Genomic DNA, 21,030 nt, shown 5'->3' on the forward strand with positions numbered 1-21,030 from the left:
CCTGGCTCCAAGCAACGAATGGCAGGATGTCTGAGATGGAGAATGGTTCATTTCTGGATTGGGCCTCCTCAAAAGACCTCCATGGTTTGTGCTGCTGCTGGAGGCTAAGTTGTCTGTGGTCCATGTTGCTGCCCGAGGCCATGTTGATATCCATGGTCCTTGCTGGAAACCATGTGGAAGTCCACGATCTGTGCTGCTGCTGGCTGTTATGGGCAAGGAAGCTTCTTTTGCAGTAGTATCAATGACTGAAGAAGGCTTGAGAATGAGAGACATTGAAGGCTTCTGTGACAGCTCCCCCCACCAAAAAACCAACCAAACAAAACCCCCGTCTAGACAGGAAGCCATTGAAGAGAGTCCTAGAAATTGTGATAGGGATCCTGAAGTCTAGCTCTTCACAGTTGATGATTTCTGGTGGGGGTGGGGTGGGCTGGGGAAGGACTCAGTTCCCTTTAAGGGGCTAGCCACTGGGAGTTTGAACATGTTCTAATGAGTACATGGGCAACACAAATGGGACTTGGTGTATTTTTTCTTTTATTGGGGAGGGCCCAAGGGTGGGAGAGTGGGTCTAGGGGGACTGGGAAGTGAGTGTGATTGGGGGTGCATTGTGTGAAATTCCCAAATAATAAAAATAGGATGTTGGAAAAAAAATTCTGGAGAAGAGTCTGTCTGCATTTTCCCTAGGAAGGCCTGGATGATATCACTAAAGTCTTAAGACAAGCAATGGCCGAGAATGTCCTGGAAATAGAACTCATCGGGTCTGACCAATACAGATTTAGAATTAGTGGAAGATATGGCCATTATCCTAGACTCTGTCAGAGCAGATTGATAATGGAATATCAAGTTGTGGAATTTGACTGTCAGAGGTTTAATGTAACTAAATGGGCAACAAGGCATGGATGAGTCTGATTAAATTTAAGTTCATGATCCAAAGGGAAAGACATAAAGACAATTAAGATATGTGAGGTGTGTAACTACTCCTGCCTCATCTCTCAAACACAACAAATATAATACAACGGGGCGGTGGTGGTGCACACCTTTAATCACAGCACTCAGGAGGCAGAGGCAGGTGGATCTCTGTGAGTTCGAGGCCAGCCTGGGCTACAGAGTGAGTTCCAGGAAAGGCGCAAAACTACACAGAGAAACCCTGTCTTGAACCCCCCCCCAAAAAAAAAACCCAAAATACACAACAAATATAATACAATAAACCAAAATCCCAAACTGTGGTAACTGGCAAGCAGAAAGCTCACATAAGTCCTGGTAATGAATACAAAAAAAAAAAAACAACCAACCAACCAACCAACCAACCAAACTCCACAGTTTCTTACCTACTTACCAGTTCCAAGGCAGTTCAGTTTTGGTTCTAGGAGGAAGGGAGATTCCAGATCCCTTACAGGAAGTGTCTTAGTTAGGGTTCCTGTTGCTGCAACAAAACACCATGAGCATAAAGCAAGTCGGGGAGGAAAGTATTTATTTGGCTTACACTTCCACATGGCAGTCCACCACTGAAGGAAATCAGGACAGGAACTCAAACAGGGCAGGAACCTGGAGGCAGGAGCTGATGCAGAGGCCAAGGAGGGGAGCTGCTTACTGGCTTGCTTCCCATGCTTGCTCAGCCCACCTTTTTATAGAACCCAGGACCAGCAGCCCGGGGATGGCACCACCTACCACGGGCTGGGTCCTCCCCCATTGATCACTAAATGAGAAAATGCCTTACAGCTGGTGTTGGGTTGACACACAAAACCACCCAGTACAGGAAGGATCCTCACTATCCCTCGAAAATCCTTATGAGGTCACAGTCAGAGGAGGGCAGGAAGGGGAACTTGTGACAGGGGCCATCACGCTTTGATGGTGGTATTATAAATTATCGTGGCTTCTTTGTTAAACAGTCTGGCAATGTCTTCTACACACTTCTACCATTTAGACATCCCCTAGGGGACATTAACCCAAAAGAAATGAAAAAAAAACATATGTCCACACAAAGACTTGCAGACCATAGCAGCTTTATCTGAAACAATTCTAAAGTGGAAACAATCCCTATGGCCACAGAAATGTAGAAAAACTGTTATGTATCCACAGTAGACCAGTACATGGGAAGAAAATGTTACAACCTAGTGATACATAGAAGAAAACAGATGAAATTACCTTAAAATACTCATGCCATTTGAAAGAAGACAGATGAAATTATTATATGTGATCCAGTTAACACTTTCAGAAAATGAAACCAGTATCAAAACACAGGAAGGAGAGCCATGGTACTGTAAACGGGCTTGGGGAAACTTTTGAAGTTGAAGGAAATGTTTCATCGTGGGGATGACTTCAATGATACACATAAATATTAACATTAAACATTGATACCTGCAGTTTATGCTAAGTCTACTTCCAACTTTAGAAATTAGTTGGAGGGCCGGGGTGTAGCTCAGTGGTTTGACCTTGCGGGAGGGTTTGGGTTTAATTCCCAGGCTGGCAAAACAAATCAGCTAGAGACGGTTTTCAGCTGTGCACTATTTGTGCCACACGGATTACTTGCCCGTTACCGGATAACTCAGCCACATCAATTCCCTTCCCCTCTTAGAAAAAAAGACTGAGAAAAAAAGATTCTCCCGCTCCCCTGCCATGTTAGCCGTGGCTGTGAAGGTTCGGGGAGAGATGTGCGTAAAGCTATTTACTGATCTACGAAAAGGCACTGTCCCTTAGCAAGTTATTCTCTTTTCCCCCTTGGGAAAAGGATATCCGGTTTCTCCCAGCTTTTAGCTTTTCTTCTTTCTTTCTTTTGTAGTTTAAATCCCCTCGTGCATAAAAGAGGAAGGACCCACGCAACCCCACGCCACGGCCTTACGTCACTGACGCCCGGTGAAAGGAAGCGGCCATTGGCCGACAGGTGCGGGGGAGCCGGCCTATAAATTCCCAGCGCCCGGCCCCGGGGAGCGCCGCTCTCTCCTTCGGAGCCTGCGTGGAGGGCGGGCGGGGTGTGCGGCCTGGACGGCCTCGCGGCACTCGAGGCCTCGCGGCGGCCGCGGCAGTCCGGCCACGTGACTGCGGCCGCGCGCCAGCCGCCATGGCGCAGCACCCGGCGGCGCGCAGGCGCAGTGCGGGCTCCGAGGTGCGGAAGCCTGCGCGGTAAGCGTCTGCAAGTGCGGCGGCCGCGGCCGAGGGAGGGCTGGCCTGCGACGGGGGCGGCCGGGCGGGCAGGCGGGCGGGCGGAGCGCCGGGCATGTGGGGCCAGCGGCTGTTTGCTGGTATGGCGGAGGCGGAAAGCGTGAGGTTAGTCTTCGGCCTGGTGGGGAGCGTGAGCGGGGCTGTCTCCAGGGCGGCGTCGGTGGTCCGGGCTGAGGCCTATCTCCCACCCCACCCACCTCCGGCCTCCCGCCGCCCTCGAGCCGCCTGCCGCAGCGAGCTCGACGACGGCACCCCGGCTGTGTGGAGTCGTTCTTCCCCTTCTGGTGGATTCTGTGGTTTAGCTTTCCAAGCCCCCCAGGAAGCAAGTGTGGAGGGGCTTCCTTCCGCTTCTTCCTGGTCTCCCTTTCAAGGCGCGATTTATCCCCACCATGCGGCCATCCACCTCCGCTAAAAACGGTTTATTTATTTTTAATTTTATTTATTTATTTATTTATTTTCGTTTTTCGAGACAGGGTTTCACTGTGTAGCTTTGCGCCTTTCCTGGAACTCGCTTTGTAGCCCAGGCTGGCCTCGAACTCACAGAGATCCGCCTGGCTCTGCCTCCCGAGCGCTGGGATTAAAGATGTGCGCCACCACCGCCCGGCTAAAAACAATTTAAAATAGTTCTAGGAAACAGTTTCTTGAAACAAGTGCCAGGATTTCCAAAGTAAAATTAATTTTTACTGAGAACATGGCAGTGGCCGGGCGGTGGCGGTGCACACCTTTAATCCCAGCGCTCGGGAGGCAGAAGCAGGTGGATCTCTGTGAGTTCGAGGCCAGCCTGGCCTACAGAGCAAGTTCCAGGACAGCCAGGACTACACAGAGAAACCCTGTCTCGAAGAACCAAAAGAAAACTAACAACAACAAACAAAAACCAAGCAAAACAAAATACGGCAGCGTTTCCCAGAGAATAGTTTCTCTAAACAGATTCCAATTTTGTTTTACAGCTACTCATAACAGTAAGTTGAATTTTATTTTATTTATTTTATTTATTTATTTATTTATTTATTTATTTATTTATTTATTTATTTATTTATTTATTCATTCATTCATTCATTCATTCATTTATTTATTTATTTGTTTCTTTGTTTTTCGAGACAGGGTTTCTCTGTGTAGCTTTGCTCCTTTCCTGGAACTCACTTGGTAGCCCAGGCTGGCTTCGAACTCACAGAGATCCGCCTGGCTCTGCCTCCCGAGTGCTGGTATTAAAGGTGAGCGCCACCACTGCCCGGCTTAAGTTGAATTTTAAACCACTGCCCGGCTTAAGTTGAATTTTAACACTCCCTTTTGACTTATAGTAAAGGATCCCAGATTTGAAGATGTTTCTGTGACACTATTTGGAAAAAAAAGCTTAAGCTAGACAAAAATGGAAAGTTTTAAATTTTTATAAATAAGCCCCATTATTTCCTATGATGAGTTAATTTCTCTTTTCATAGTTGGGAGCATTTGAAACTTTGATGTAGGTATTCTTGAAAAATTGAAAAGCTCTCAAAAAATGTGCTTCAAAACATGACATGTACTCTATGTTTTAAAGACAATTTTGTGAAAAAAATTTTCCTTGTGTTTTATAATGTATAGAATGTTTATTTTAAGTTGAAGGACAAACTAATCTTCTTGCCCCCACTGCCCCCTCAAACCCAGCAGCTTTGGAGGGTGGAGGCTGTTGATATATACCTTCTGTGCCTTTTTGAGAAAGAAATAAAATCAGTTGGAATTGAATAGTGAAATACACTACATACTTAAATCATTTTAAGATTCACGAGTGGAAAGTGATTTCTGGTGTGTTGAGCATAAAATTGTAAAGTAGTAGACTTCTTTTGAAATATTTTTCAGTTAAAATATTATGTAATGAAATGATTTTTGAAGTAAAAATTTTGATATATTTTAGTTTTTAATTTCAGAGTATTAAAAAAAACCAAAAGATAGCCAGTCTCAGACATTTGTAGCATTTCTTTTTGTTTTATTGTGGAATACTTTCTCTTGTTTGGGAGGGTATTATTTTTTTTAAGAATGTGAGGGCTAGAGAGCTCAGCTTTAAGAGCACTGATTGCTTTTCTAGAGGACCAGGGTTCACTTCCCCTCCTCCATGCTGAGATTTGGGATGGTGTGGTTTTGTTAGAAGTTGGACCTTAGTTCTCTAGAAGCACTAACATGGCAGTTTATAACTGGCTGTAACGCCAATCCCAGGGCATCTGAAGCCCACTTCTGGCCTCAGCATGCACTGCATGCATGTGCTCCACAGACATACATGCAGGCAAAACAGCCATACACTCGCTCCTCGCATGCACGCATGCACAAGAGTATGCGTGTAGTTTCAAAGTGTTGATTTATAAAGGTGGTCAAAATGTGTGTGAGTTATCTTACACGTAAATCTGTAAAAGTTTGGCTAAAGATAATGATAAGGATAGAGAGGGTACATTTTGACATTGAAAACTACAATCTATTCAGAACAGATACAAGAAACAATCATGAGAAAATACATGGAAGGCAATTTTTGGTATAGAGTTTGAGTTTTGATAACTCCATTAGGACAAACACTTTTAAGAATTTGAACATAATGTGGTTTAGATTTTTTTCATTGTTAATAGATATTAAAACCTAATTCAAGGTGTTGAATTGTTAGTTTTTCAGAACTTGTCCAAATGGATGAAGATACACATTACAATAAAGGTACTGGCGTTAAATATTATTTGGGGGTGTAAGAGCTTAATGGTACTGATTAAATCCTAATTTCTTTTTGCATTGTGATTTTATTTTAGTTGAAGATGTTGTTGGAAGTCATGTAGAAGATGCTGTAACATTTTGGGCCCAGGTAAATGGAAGCTTGGTTGGTTTCTCTTTTCTGCCTTCTTGTTTCCTAGCCCAAGCCTTTCCCAACAAAAACCAAATAAAAATCTAAGAATAAATATACTTTTGTTTTCATTCTCAGTACCTAATCTTAATGAAATCATGTAGCACAGACATAATTAAAAAACAGATGACCATAGCTTGAAGTTTTCCTGAGTTGAATTAATATGCTTGCAATACAGATGAATGAAACATGAAAAGTATCAAGATTGGGACTTCAAAATTATGTTCAATAGGATCAGGAAGCCAAACACTGTTGTATTTGTGAAGTTATAGCCCCATCTAGAGGTCTTTTGTAGGATTGTTTTCTGAAAACAAGCATTTTTTCCTTATTACTAAAAAACTTGATTTAAAAAAAATCTTAGCTTTCTGACCTGTGTGGTTTGTGTGTGTGTGTGTGCATGCGCGCCTTTAACACATTCACAATATTCTCATTTTTATTCTTTGAGAATTTTATTCAACATATTGTGGTCATATTCACCCCCACCCCACTATTCAAAATAAAGTTTTGTTCTTGATCCTGTTGTAGACCAGTTTGAACCACTTGGACTAACAGTTCTTGCTGATGTTGAAGGAATTGTAGACATCTCAGAAGCATGTTAGCACCTTTCCACAGCAGCATCTTTCCCAGTTGGCCAAGTATAAGTCACACTCAGAAACTGTGTTTTCCCAACTTTCTTGGTAGAAAGGTGAACAGTTCCATTTTGGGAGGTTTGGAGCAGTCTGGTTTAAAAAATAACATGAATTTATATTTAACTTAATTTGGTTACATATGCCATTCATATGTCTACAAAATAATATTTTAATATTCTTTCCTGTTTCATATTTTTAAATTTTTTATTCCCTGAGAATTTCATACAGTATATTTTGATATTGTTCCCTAACTCTAGACCTCACTCACCTCCCTACCTACAGAATTTCATGTTCTTTCTCTTTCTTAAAAACAAAACAAAAGGCTGGGTGGTGGTGGCGGCAGCGCACACCTTTAATTCCAGCACTCGGGAGGCAGAGCCAGGCGTATCTCTGTGAGTTCGAGGTTAGCCTGGGCTACCAAGTGAGTTCCAGGAAAAGGCACAAAGCTACACAGAGAAACCCTGTCTCGAAAAACAAAAAACAAAACAAAACAAAAAACCCCCCAAAAAAACCAAAACAAAAGCCCCTTGTATTCAATTTGTGTTGGTTGAGTACTCCTGAGCATGAGACCTGCTTAGGAATGTGATTGATATGTCCAGTATCACTCCATTAAAAATACTGATTTCCTCTTTCCCAGAAGCTATAAATTTTGAGTAGCTTTTTTGCCAGGGGTGGGACTTTCACGTTGACTCCCCTCTTCCAAGTTGGATTTGGGACAGCATTGTTTTGTTAGAAGTTACATTGTGGGGAAGCTCAACATTCTGAATACTTGTGCCATTTCAAAAAAATTTCTTGAAAGCTTCTCACATATCATATGGCGGTAGATAGTAAAAATAGGGAGAGGATAAGCTCCATACTCTAGACACTGGGAGATGAAAAAGAAAACTCTGTTCATTTTTTTCTAATGGCCTACATTTTAATGTAAGATGAGTGTTATGTAATTATGAAATTTGGAGATTAATGAAATATTTCTGATTTCAATGATAGATTGAAAATCAGGTAAGTATATTCAGTTTTAAATACAAAATTAAACAGGGCGTGGTGGTATACCCCTTTTATCCCAGCACTTGAGAGGCAGAGGCAGGCAGATCTCTGAGTCCATGGACAGCCAGGCCTATGCCCAGAGACCTTTTCTCAGCAAAACAAAATTAAGCACCAAAGTTCTTGGGTTTCAGATTTTAAGAGTGAATCTCTAATGTACCATTACTAATGATTTTTTGATTTTGCAAACTATACATGATAAAGGAGGGAAGAAAATTGCATTTATCTACACTTCCCATGGCTTGGGAACTCTTTTTTGATGAAATTAAGTGTACAGTGTGTAAATAGAAGTTATAAGGAGCGACAGAAGAATATGATTTAAAGTTCTTAAAAACAAGGCTGGAGGGATAGCTCAGAGGTTAAGAGCACTGGCTGCTCTTCCAGAGGTCCTGAGTTCAATTCCCAGCACCTACATGGCAGCTCACAACTGTCTATAATGAGATCTGGTGCCTTCTGGCATGCAGGCATACATGCAGGCTGAACATTGTATACATAATAAATAAATAAATAAATAAATAAATAAATAAATAATCTTTAACAAAAAGTTCTTAAAAACCATAGAAAAATTTGAATTTGTGGTAAATTGTATATTTAAGCACAACCGTTTTATTTTTTATGTCATGTGTATATGTGTTTGCCTGTCTATATGTGTTTGTGTCTGTCTACAACTTGTGTACCTGGTGTCCATCATGGTCAGAAGAGGGCATTGGATCCCTGGAACTAGAGTTACAGACAGTTGTGAGTTGCCCTGTAGGTACTAGGGATTGAACCTGGTTCTTTTTGAAACGCTTAACAGCTGAGCCATCTTTCCAATTGTGTACATACTTTTTAAATGGTGTTCACATGTTGTGGGTTTGTGTTGAGTATTACTAGCACATGTGCCAGTTGGTGCCCGACACTGAATGACAAATTATACATTTAAGTTTATTTTATAGGAACCATATATATGTACTAAATTAAATAATACTTCCTAGATCAGTGCTGTCACTGTAGAAATGCAATGTGAACCCTATGAGTAATTATTTCTAGTTTCAGCAGCCACATTAGCGCAAGTAAAAGGAATAGGTAAAAATTAATTTTAATACATGTTTTTATTTAATGTAATATATCCAAAATATTGTTTCAAAGTCTAATCAGTAAGGTAGGCATAGTAATCTCAGCTACTTGTAGGGCTGAACCAAGAGGACCTTGAGTTTGCAGCTGGCTTGAAAAATTTAGTTAGCTCCTGTTCAAAAAAATAAGGGCTGGGTTTGTGGTTTAGTTGTATAGTACTTGCCTAGTATATGTGAGGGAGGACCATGGCTTCCATTTCCAATGCTAGAAGAAAGTACACTCACAGTTGGTATAAAATGTGAGCAAGATACTTTGTATTCCTCTTTTTATATTACATCTTTTATGTTTGTTTTTGGTTTTTTTTTTGAGACAGGGTTTCTTTGTGTAGCTCTAGTTGTCTTGGAACTAGTTCAAGGCTGGCCTTGAACTCAGAGGTTGCTGCCTCTGCCTCCCGAGTGCTAGGATTAAAGTTGTGAACCACCCCCCCAGCCTTATTACATCTTTGGAATCCCAGTGTGTAGGTTTATACTATGCATTGAGTCAGACTTGTCACATTTCAAGTGAGTATTGCTATTATCTGTTAATGTACTTCTAGACTCTGATTTCCATTGATCTTAGTCATTAGTTGGTTAAATTTGGAGTTATGGGACTAGAGAGATGGCTTAGGGGTTAAGAGCGCTTGTTCTTCTTCCAGAGGACCTGCAGTCTATTTCTAGTGTGTGACCTGTGTGACCACTTACACCCTCTGTAACTCCAGTTCCAGGGGATTTGATGCCTCCTTTTGGCCTCCTTGGCAGCAAGCACATATGGTGCACAGAGATACATGCAAGCAAAACTCTCATAGCCGTAAAACAAAAATAATTTGAACTGAAGAGATGGCTTAGTGGTTTCTGCCAGATAAGTCACTTAAAAGAGAATACTTCAGGATTGTTGGTGTTCTTAGCGGAATGGCAACTCTTTCCTTCCTTCTTTTTTTGGGGGTGGTGGTGTGTGTATATTTTTGAGACAGGGTCTCATTGTGTAGCACTGGCTGGCTTGGAACTCACTATGTAGACTGCCTGACCCTCTGCCCCGAGTGCCGGGATTAAAGATGTGTGCTGTCATTTCCCACACCTAGTTTTTTTCTTTGAAAGGAACTTCCATTATGTAGTCTGTGTGGTGACAGGAATAACTGGAAGATTTTGATGTACTCTGAATTTTATTTACAGATTTCAAGGACTGCTTCAAATACTTCCTGGGGTCAGTTTAAATTTAGTTTCCCTTTTTTTTTTGTACCCAGGGCCTCATGCAAACTAGGCACATGTTCTACCAACTGTGCGATTACCAAAGCTCTTGTTTCCCTTTTTTTTTTTTTTTGAATGATGACATTGACATTCATCATGATGTCTTAGAACTGCTCTTTGAGAGGTTTTCTATCTCCAGACATTATGGGCTCATTGACTATTTTATTCTTGTGTTTCTATAAAGGTTGATGTGATGTGCGTGTCTGGTGATACTTGATTTTATTTTGTGTTGTTGAGGTGGAGTGTCACCCATAGCATCAAGCTGGCTTCAAACTCACGATGTCCCTGCATTCCTACCTCTCAAGTGCTGGGGTTACAGGTGTGCAGTGCCACTCCCGGCTCATATTTCATTTCTTCTACTTCGAAATAGTAGACAGGCTTTTTGTGTACTTCGCACTCAGCTTCCATTAATGCTAACTTCTTGTATAACCATAGCACAGTGACAAAAGCCCGGAAATTAATATTGGCACAGTACTGTTAATTGAACTATGTAATAGCCTTTACTTCAAATTTTACCCACCCCACCCCCCTGCTGCTCCAGCATCCATTCTAAGATCCCCATCGTATCTTTAAGAGTCCTCTAACCTTTGATACTTTGTCAGATATCCTGACTTTAGATATTTTGGAAGAATCCTAGGGTTCTTTTTGTTTCTTTTATGTTTTTTTTTTTTGTTTTTAGTTTTTTGGGACAAGGTTTTCTTTATATAACAGTCCTGACTGTCCTGAAACTCATTCTGTAGACCAGGCTGGCCTCAAACTCACAGAGATCTGCCTTCCTCTGCTCCACCCACCCCAACCCCCAGGTGCTGGGATTAAAGGCATGAACCACCAGGCTGGGCAAATGCTAGTATTTTTTTTTTTTTTTTTTTTGGTTCCTGTCCTGGATCTTGCTCTGTAGATCAGGCTGGCCTCGAACTCACAGAGATCCACCTGGCTCTGCCTCCCAAGTGCTGGAATTAAAGGTGTGCGCCACCACCACCTGGCTGAATCCTAGTATTTTTATACAGTATCTTTAATATGGGTTTATATGATGATTTCTCATAAATTGGCCAAAATACCCAAAGATGATGTGTGTCCAGTGTGCATTAATTATATTGGGGTTCCGGATATTATGTCTTTTTGGGTATGTTAGCTTTACTCTACCTGGTTGAGATGTTCATTTTTTTAAAAAATGTAAATAATACTTTTCTTTTATGATTAACAAATGCTCTATAGAGAGATACATTGTATTGACTATTTTTGTTTCTTTTTAACTTTTCACTTGTAATTTTTTCCTGGTATTGTACTGGCCTTTCAGTTTTCTTTATTCCTGCTGCATTTATTAATTGTTCTTCTGTAAGGAAGTTTCTTCTCTGCCACTTACTTGTTCAGTAATTTAACTTATATGACGACAGACTAGTGGATATGTCACAGGTTGTAAGCCATTGCTGTTATTATTTGTTTTTGCTGTTTGAATTCTTCATCTCTGACCAATGGAACAGAAATTGGCTAAAATGATAGGTTGGTTCCATGTCTTCTAAACATGTCTTAATCTTCTTTTTCTTATTTTCTGTCACCACCAGCCCTGGAATTACCCAGTCCATAAGGAACCTACTTAGTATAATTCAATAATATTTGGCACTTTATTTGAAGTGTATGTAAGTGACCGTAAGCTTCATGTAGCTTAATATAATTTCTTCTAAGAACTCATTTGAATTATGAAAATCGTAACACAAGAATTTGATCTAATTCCCAGTGCACTAAAGTCCTTTAAGTGTTACACTTAGTAGAACCCTCAATTATATATAATATCATCAGAATTTACTGAATCTCATGCTCTTTCTGTTTTCTTCTTAGAATGTTAGTAGAAATAAGGATATTATGAAGATCGGTTGCTCACTATCTGAAGTTTGTCCTCATGCTAATTCAGTTTTTGGGAATCTTGATCCTAAGAAGGTAAGCTTTATTCCTGGTTATAATCATTTCTTCTTGCATGTCTGCTTTTCTACATTTTAGAATTTATAGATTTTGGAATTTGGGGCCTGTTGAACAGAAAAGACAGATTTTTAGAATTTCTATAAATTACAGTCATAGTAAATTTATTTATTAAAAATAACTGTGGGCAGAAATTCTGATGTAAACTACAATATGGATGGCTTTTGATCAAGTGTGGGGTCTAGTGCATGTTAGATGAGCTGTCTACCAACAGAGTTGCATCTTCATACCTCTATATTGATGTACGTCTTTTGTCTTATATATGTATGGCTAATACCTGCTCCTAGTCTGGCTAACTTGATTACTTTCTGAATATCATTTGAAATCTTATCTATATTAATATTTTCTTTTTTGGTATGTGATTTCTCTCTCCTGCTTCAACTCTTCACTTACAGAGGGATGGGGGGGGGATGAGGGAGGAAGGAGAGGATAGAAGAGAAGAGGAGAGGAAGGAGGAGAAGGGGATAAGAGGGAGAGGGAAGGAGGGGGGAAGAGAGTGAGGGAGAGGGGGAGAGAATGAGGGAGAGGGGAAGGGAGAGATTGTCTGTGCTTGTGGAGGCCAGAGATAGGGTGTGTCTTTTTCTATTGCTCTCTACTTTACTTTTTTTGAGACATGGTCTGTCATTGAAGCTGGGGCTCAATTGTTTTGGTTGAGCTTGCTGGCTTTTTTCATTATTTCCTCCTAAGAAGCATTTTGGACTAATCTTTTTCTTAGTGAGGCTTCTCCAACAAGACATTATAATATCATACTATTGATAAATTGTATATGCTGTCAGGTAGGGTGGAACTTAGCAGGGCCATGAATCATTGTAATAACTAAGATTTCCTTGTACCATATTCCTCCAAATGTACTTTTTGTTTCCATGGAGACAATATTGTCTCAACTGAGGATGTGTGTTTTTAAGTGGTTATCACCCTGGAGTGAGTTTTGTATCTTCCACTTCCACTTTTAAGAGACATTTAACAATGGAAGGAGATTGCTTTTGGTTGGCACAGTTGGAAGGGTGCTCCTGGCATCTCCTGAGAGATGTCAGGGGAGTGATGACAAATAGCCTGTGCAGCTTTCACCTCCAGGTAGAGAACCAGTCACAAACGGCCAGTAGAGCGGAGGCGGGAGCAGAATTCATAGTGTAATTTTTTTGCTCAAAAAAAAAAAATTAAACGTCATTAAACTAAAGTATAAATTTGGTATTAATAATATGGTCTAACTTTATTCAGTTAATCATGTAGCAGAAAACATTTGATTTTGCTGTTGTTTGATTAAACAGTGATTCAAGAGACAATGCTAAACGAAAAGAGAACTTTATTTATTGGCCAAAAAAATGGAGAAATGAAGTCTCTGCTTGCAGTTTAGCCTCTCAACTCCAGGGAACTAAGGAGTTACAGTACAGGAATAATGAGCAAGAGAGACCAGGAAGAAGTATTTGTCTTTTCTGTGAATAGGTACAAATCTTTGAAGAACTTAGGTGCTATGTTTTTCTGTGTCTTCTGTAGCCTGGTATTTTCACGTATAACTAAAAGGTTAAAGTCTTAAAAGATACAGAGATGTCAAGCCTTTCATTCTGGTTCCAGTCACGAATTAGACATTTGTAGGCCCAATGGAGAATCAATGCTTCCATCAAAAGTGGCCTTCAAGTCCTTGACAAGTGATTATTACTTATACTCTCACAACAGAGGCAAATGCAGAGCAAAGCTGATAATGCATTGGTCTCCAAAATTATTAGTGGCTTTGAAGTTAACTAAGAACACAGAAACTAGAGAGTTTTAGTTTTTTTTTCTTGGTAAAAAATGTTTCTAATGTTATAAAGTAAAAAGTATAAAAATTTTTCTTGATTCATAGGAAATATAGATTCCACCAGGTTCAAGATTAGACTTAAATAGAATATTCTTTACATGTGGTGATATATTATGTACTCCAATAAAGCTTGCCAGAGGATCAGAGGACAGAGCCAGCCACTAGATTAGACATAGAGGCCAGACAGTGGTGGCACACATCCTTAATCCTATCTCTCGGGAGGCAGAAATCTGTCTGGATCTCTGTAAGTTCAAGGCCACACTGGAAACAGAGCCAGGTAGTGGTGGCACACACCTTTAATTCCACTACTGGGAAGCACACACACCTTTAATCCCAGGAAGTGATGGCAGGGCGGAGAAAGGTATATAAGGCATGAGGAAACAGGAACTAAAGCACTTTAGCTGAGACCCTTTCAGGTGAGGACTCAGAGGCTTTCAGTCACAGGATTTATGGAGTTGGTGAGGTAATAGTTGGTGGCTATGGCTTGCTCTGCTTCTCAGATCTTTCAACTTTTACCCCAGTATCTGGTACTTGGTTTTTTATTAAAAGACCATCTAAGATTCAAACAACATTGGCATATTTAGGTATAAAAATATTTTACCTAGCTGGGTGGTGGTGGCACACGCCTTTAATCCTAGCACTCAGGAGGCCGAGGCAGGTGGATCTTTGTGAGTTTGAGGCCAGCCTGGTCTACAGAGCGAGATCCAGGACAGGCACAAAGCTACACAGAGAAACCCTGTTTTTAAAAAAAACAAACAAACAAAATCCCCCCAAAAAACCAAAAAAAAATATTTTACCTGTTTGAGACATTAAAACAGTAAGATACTTTTTAAACTTTGTTTCTTTATATCCTCTTTTATTCCTTTTTAAAATTTATTTCTTAACTCATTTGTTTTACTGGTGTTTTTTTTCCCTTTTGGAATATATTTATTCCTTGACAATCTCATATATGTTCAATACATCTAGATCCTATCTAGCTCCAAAACCTTTTACCCACTCCTCCCAGACAGCCTATAAATTCCCCTATCATTTTTATGCTTTTTCTCTCTGTATCTTTTTGGGTCTTTTTGTAACCCACTGAGCCCAATTAGTGTCCCCTTCTAGAACGTTGACTGATTGTGGCTAAGTCTGATGCAGGTAACTGCTGGAGTAAGTTGGTGAGTGCACGGCCCTGTTACGTCCAGGAGAATGCATTTCCCAGCACTTGTCCCCACCTTCCAGCTCTTAGAGTTTTCTGCCCTCTCTTCCATGATGCTCTCTGCACTTAGGGGTTGATAGAGATCTTCTGTCTAGAGCTGAGTACTCAGTAGTCACTTACTCTTAGCACTTGGACTAATAAAGTTGCTGCATTAATTGCTGCCCACTACAGAAAACCACATCTCTAGCCAAGGTTGAAAGCAGCACTAATCTGTCAGTATAAACGTAAGCTGTCTTAGTTTGCTTTCCATTGCTGTGCCAAACACCACGACCAAAAGCACCTTGGGAAGGAAAGTTTATTTCACTTTGCAAGTTGTAGTCCATCACATCAAGGAAAGTCAGGGCAGAAATTCAAGATAGGAACCTAGAGACAGGAACTGAAGTAGAGACCATGGAGGAACACTGCTTTCTGACTTGCTCAGGCTACTTTCTTACATAGCTCAGGACTACCTGCCTACGGGTGGCCCTACCTACAGTGAGCTGGGCCCTCCCATATCAACCATCTGTCAAGAAAATGTTCCATAGGTTTGCCCACAGGCCAGTCTGGTGGGGGCGTTTTCTCAATTGAGGTTCTCTCTTTCAGAATTACTCTAGCTTATATCAAGATGACAAAAAACTAACCAGGACATACATATTTAGAAGGCAGTTTAACAACATGCCCATTTAGCAAAAGAGCAGTAGTAGGTGCTCCTCTATGGCCTATGACTTTCCAAGTTATAGCCTTTGACCAGGTTAACAGTGCCAGACATGAACTTCCTTCTATGGAGCAGACCTCAAACCCAGTCAGAAAGTGGTTGGTTATTACCATTATTGCACCAGTGGGTACATCTTGCCTGGTAGGACAGTATGGTAGTATTCAGGGTTTACTTCTAGGCAGTACCATGAATGGCTTTTCTTTCCCAGTGGCCTATATAGCACATGGCACTATGAAAGATAGTAAGCAAGGAGGAAGTTTTCAGAGAAGTTGCAGTTTGATTTCTCTATGTCCTGCCACCAAAGTATGTTGGGTCTTCAGCAGTAGAGTTTTACCATCTAGTTATGATTATGAGCCAAGAGCAGTGCAGTAGCCTTTGCTTTTTGGGGGGCTTCCTTGACTGATCAGTCATAGGGTGTTGATTTATGTATATTAAACCATCCCTTCATCTCTGGAATAAAGACAACTTGGTGATGGTGGATGATCTTTTTGATGTGTTCTTTAATTTGCAAGTATTTTGTTGAGAATTTTTTTGTGTGTAATTTCACCATGGGAGTCTCTAATTTTTTTTTGTTATTGTTTCTTTATTTGCTTTTGGTATCAGGGTAATAACAGCTTAGTAAAAAAGAATTGGGTGATGTTACTTCTTTCTTTAATGGTAAGGTTTGTGAAGAATTAGTGGTGTTTCTTCTTTAAAGGTTTGGTAAAATTCACCAGTGAATCCATCTAGGCCTGGAATTTTAGTTAGGAAATTTTAAAATACTGCTTCAGACTCACTGTTTGTTATAGATCTGTTTAAATAATTATCTCGTTTTGGCTTAATTTGTTAGGTCATTTGCATCTAGGAGTTTATAAGATCCTTTTAGTATTTCTAACTTAGTGAATGTATGTTTTCAAGGTAAGACCTAATAATTTTCTGATTTCATTGGTAGCTACTGTAATGACTCCCTTTTCGTCACTTATTTTATCAGTTGAGGTCTTCTTTTTTTCTTTTGGTTAGTTTGACTAAGAGTCTATCAGTTTTATTATCTTTTCAAAGAACCAAGTATTTGTTTAATTGATTCTTTATATTTTTCCTCATTATTTTATGTCCTAATGATTTCTTTTCACCTACTGAATTGTGATTTGATGTATTGTTCTTTTTCCAGGGTCCTAAGGTGAATAATTGACTTATTTATTTGAGGTTTCTCTGATTTTTTATGTAGGCACTTAGAGCTCTACAGTTCTTTCTTTCCTTCTTAGGATTGCTTTCATTATATCCTATAGGTCTTGGCATGTTGTGCTTTCATTTTCACTTGATTCTAGTAATTTATTTTCATTCACTTTTTTATTTCTTCAAGGATGGACTTGATTTTCAACAGTGTTATTTCATAGCATAGTTTAGCCTTTCCTGTGGCGTCGTGGATGGGTTTGTTTTTCTCTGCAGTTCCAAGAATTTCTTGAAGTATTTTCTGTGGAGCTGATGTGGTGGTCAGAAATTCCTTTAGCCTATTTTTATCATGGGAAGACTATTTTTCCTTCTATTATACTAGGTAGCTTTGCTAGGTATAGTGGTCTGGGCTGGCAGTTGTTTTTCAGAACTTGAAATACACCTGTCCAGGCTCTCCTGGCTTTTAAAGTTTCATTGAATAATCTGTTGTTATTTTGATGGGCCTGCCTTTATTTATGGTGTGGTGTTTCTCTCTTGCTGCTTTTAGTATACTTTCTTGGCCCTGTATATTTAGAGTTAATCATATTGATGATGCGGGGTTCTTTTCTGGTCTTGGTGTTAATGCCTCTTGCATCTGGATTGGCATCTCCTTTCTTAACCCTGGGAGAGTTTCTGTTATGATTCTTAAAACTGTTTTCTGTGCCTTTAGAATTAGATTCTTTTCCTTCTTCCTTGCGTACTCATAGATTGAGTCTTTCAGAATGCCAGGTATTACTTGGAATTCCTTCTGTTACCTTATTATTTTAACTTTGCCTTGTTTGATTGTTCCAGTTCCTCGATCTTGCCTTAAGCACAGATAGTCTATCTTCTCCTTGATCTGTTCTATTTAGTGAGACTTTTCATAGAGCTTTTTATTTGACTTTGCTAGGTTTTTTTATTTTCAACATAGGAGCTTGTTTTTGATTTCCCGGATATAATTACAATCATTATTTTGAGTTCTTTCTCTGTGATTTCATTTAACTCATTTTTGCTAGATACCATTACCGTAGGATTAGTAAAATTTGGAGGAATTACGTCCCCCCCCTCTCTCTCTCTGTGTGTGTGTGTGTGTGTGTGTGTGTGTTTCTTATGTCACTGGGTTAGAATTTATGCATGTAGTGTTATTTCTTCATTTGGTATAATTTTTTTTATCAGCTGTATTCTTTCAGTTGAAGTATTTGCAATGTTTCTGTGGGACTTGGATGTGATAGAGTTAAGTGTGTAGTTCAGAAAATAGTTCCCCATTTAGGAGCTCAGTGTGCTAGGTATAAACTATATATTTATATTCTTAGCAGGATATAAACTTTGAGATCATCACAGCTACTTGATATTATCATTATGGAGATACTATACTAGCTAGTTAATGACAGTGGCCCCTTTGGCTTCCATAATTGCTGGAGGATAAATAACTAAGGGTAGTGTGGCATGTATTCAGATTTTAGTTATTAAAGTTAGTAGTGGTAGGGAGGTAGAGTGGGTAAGGATGAGTATTATTTGTCTTAGGGTTTCTATTGCTGTAATGAAACACCATGACCAAAAAGAAAGTTGGGGAGGAAAGAGTTTATTCTGATTATACTTCCATATTCATCATTGAAAGGAGTCAGGACGAGAACTCAAACGTGGTAGGAACTCAGAGGCAGGAGCTGATGCAGAAGCCATGGAAGAGCACTGCTTCCTGGTTTATTTACCATGGCTTGATCATTCTGCTTTCTTACAGAACCTAGGACACCAGCCAATGGTTGGCACCACCCACAGTGAGCTGGGCCCTCACCCATCAATCATTAATTAAGAAAATGCTCTATGGCTGGCTCACAGCCTGATCTTATGGCAGTGGTCAGTCAGCCTGTGGTTTGCGACTCCTAGACCCTTTCACAGGGGTCACCTAAGACCATTGGAAATATCATATATTTACATATGATTAATAACAGCAAAATTAAGTTATGAAGTAGCAATGAAAATAATTTTATGGTTAGGGGTTACCACAGCATAAAGAACTTTATTAAAGGACCAAAGGAAGGTTGAGAACCACTGTCTTATGGAGACATTTTCTCAATTGAGGTTCCCTCCTCCAGATGACTACAGTTTGTGGCAAGTTGACATAAATCTAGTCAACACAGTATTAGATTTATTTTGAAAAGAAAGTGAAGGTGTATAAAGTAACTAGGAAGTGAAAATTGGGGTACTGTTAGGGTCCACAGATAATAGAGGTTGTTATATCTATGGAATGTTGTAAGTAAGAAGTAAAAAGAAGAGGTGATAAAGATGAACAGAAGATGTAGGAATAAGAGGAGATGTTATTTGAGATGTGGGAGAAAAGTGTAGTAGAGACTGCTTTATATTAGACTGGTGGACAACAGTCCTGAAACCTACTTGAACAATATACGAACAAAAGGAAATCACCATGAGACGTGTATGCAAGAGTGGAGATTAAATAATAGAGAATAAGAATAAAAGAAATAGTTATGGGGGGCTGGAGTTATGGCTCAGTGGTTAAGAGCACCAACTGCTCTACCAGAGGACCCACATGGCAGCTAACGACTGTCTGTAACTCTAAGATCTGACACCCTCACACAGACATACATGCATACACCAATGCACATAAAATAAAGATAAATTATTTAAAAAAAAAGAAATAGTTATGGAGAGTTGCTGGCACAGCTGTGCTGAGTTGAAGGTTATGTCTTCTGATTCCTCTGGCATTAGCAGGCTCCAAGGTATGTGAGGGGCAAGTAGGAACTGTCTCTGCAGCCTCAGTGTTCTTGGGGTTCTGGCATGTGAGGGAGAAGCGATTGTAAGACCTTTCAGTGGTAGTTACCTTGGATTTCTGCATTCCTCCATGGCCTTTCTTGTCCCACAGGTTCCCCTAAAATTTCACTTAGTTCATTGGCAATTCATATACACATTTATAATGCATTCTGGTCACTTTCTCTCTATACGATCCCTATCAACTTCTTCCCTATCTGCCCCTTTCCCAGATTTGTGACTTTTGGTTTTGTTTTGTGGCCCAGTTAGTTTAACCAGGGAACTTTGTATGAGCATTGGAGCCTGGTGGGACTACTAGTAGGTACACAACTAATTGAAAGGCAATGACTGTTCCTTGATAGAACCAGAGAGATTGTTCAGTAATGATATAGGCTTCCCTTGTCCTCTCCTTAATGTATGCCTGGCTGTTCATGGGCCTGTGCTTGTACAGACTCATTATAGTCATGTATGGTTGTTGCAAGTACATGATTGTGGTAGCTGAGTACTGTCCTCTCCCAGAAGACCAGAAGGTGGTCTTTTTTTTTTTTATTTACTTTTTGAGAGGTAGATTAGTATAATGGACTCTAGAATCAGAAGTCTGAATCTTGGTTGTGCTGAAGACAAGGCTATGACTTTGGATACATAGTGGTATACACAGAGTACCTGCCTCATAGGCATGTTAGGAGGATTAGATAAGCTACTGTATTTATTAACATACAGTAGTATACAATGCTAACTTATATCCTGACCTACTTAGTGTGCTTTTCATTAAAATGACAAATGTTTCTTTTTCTTCTACAGATTTATGGTGGATTATTTTCTGAAGATAAGTGTTGGTACAGATGCAAAGTGCTGAAAACCATCAGTGATGATAAGGCAGGAAATTGTATTCATATTTTGGGCTTAAGGAATGTCTATCTTGGTTCCAAAACCTTTTAAAAATGTGCTTTAAAATTTTTTACAATTATTTATTTTGTATGTGCATAATATGTATGTGGGCACAAGAGTGGCACAGTGCACAGCATTTGTGAGGCCTGAGGACAGCCTGAGGGAGTTGGTTCTGTCCTGCCACCATCTGGGTCCTGGGATTGAACTCAGGTCATCAGCTTTACCAGCAAGCATCCTCATCTACTAAGCCATCTTTCTGGCCCTTGTTTCTAAAAGGATGCTTATTGAGTTTATTATTGCTTATTCATAGTGATAATGACTAGATTAACAGACTTAACATTTATGAAATGGAGAGATGGCATGGTTGTTAAGAGCACTGGCTGCTCTTCCTGAAGACCTGGGTTCAGTTTCTAACACCCACGTGATGCTTTACAACCATCTGTGATCTTAGTTCCAGGGCAGTGCCCTTGTTGGGCCTCCTCAGGCAGCATGCACACATGTGTGACACATACATAATGCTGGCAAAATACCCAGGCAC

General features: G+C 40.0%; 1 protein-coding gene across 1 annotated transcript in view; it reads left to right on the plus strand.

Annotated features, from left to right (window-relative positions):
• The first annotated feature begins 3,065 nt into the window (after positions 1–3,065).
• Stk31 (serine/threonine kinase 31) overlaps positions 3,066–21,030 on the plus strand; it is an 80,721-nt gene continuing 62,756 nt past the window's right edge. Inside the window, 5 exon segments of the mRNA XM_059257826.1 lie at positions 3,066–3,117; positions 5,780–5,826; positions 5,916–5,968; positions 11,850–11,948; positions 20,406–20,480. Of these exon segments, the coding sequence (XP_059113809.1) occupies positions 5,799–5,826; positions 5,916–5,968; positions 11,850–11,948; positions 20,406–20,480 (255 nt within the window). The 5' untranslated portion in view covers positions 3,066–3,117; positions 5,780–5,798.

The sequence above is a fragment of the Peromyscus eremicus genome, chromosome 3 (genome assembly GCF_949786415.1).
Source record: "Peromyscus eremicus chromosome 3, PerEre_H2_v1, whole genome shotgun sequence".
Classification (NCBI taxonomy): Eukaryota; Metazoa; Chordata; class Mammalia; order Rodentia; family Cricetidae; genus Peromyscus; species Peromyscus eremicus.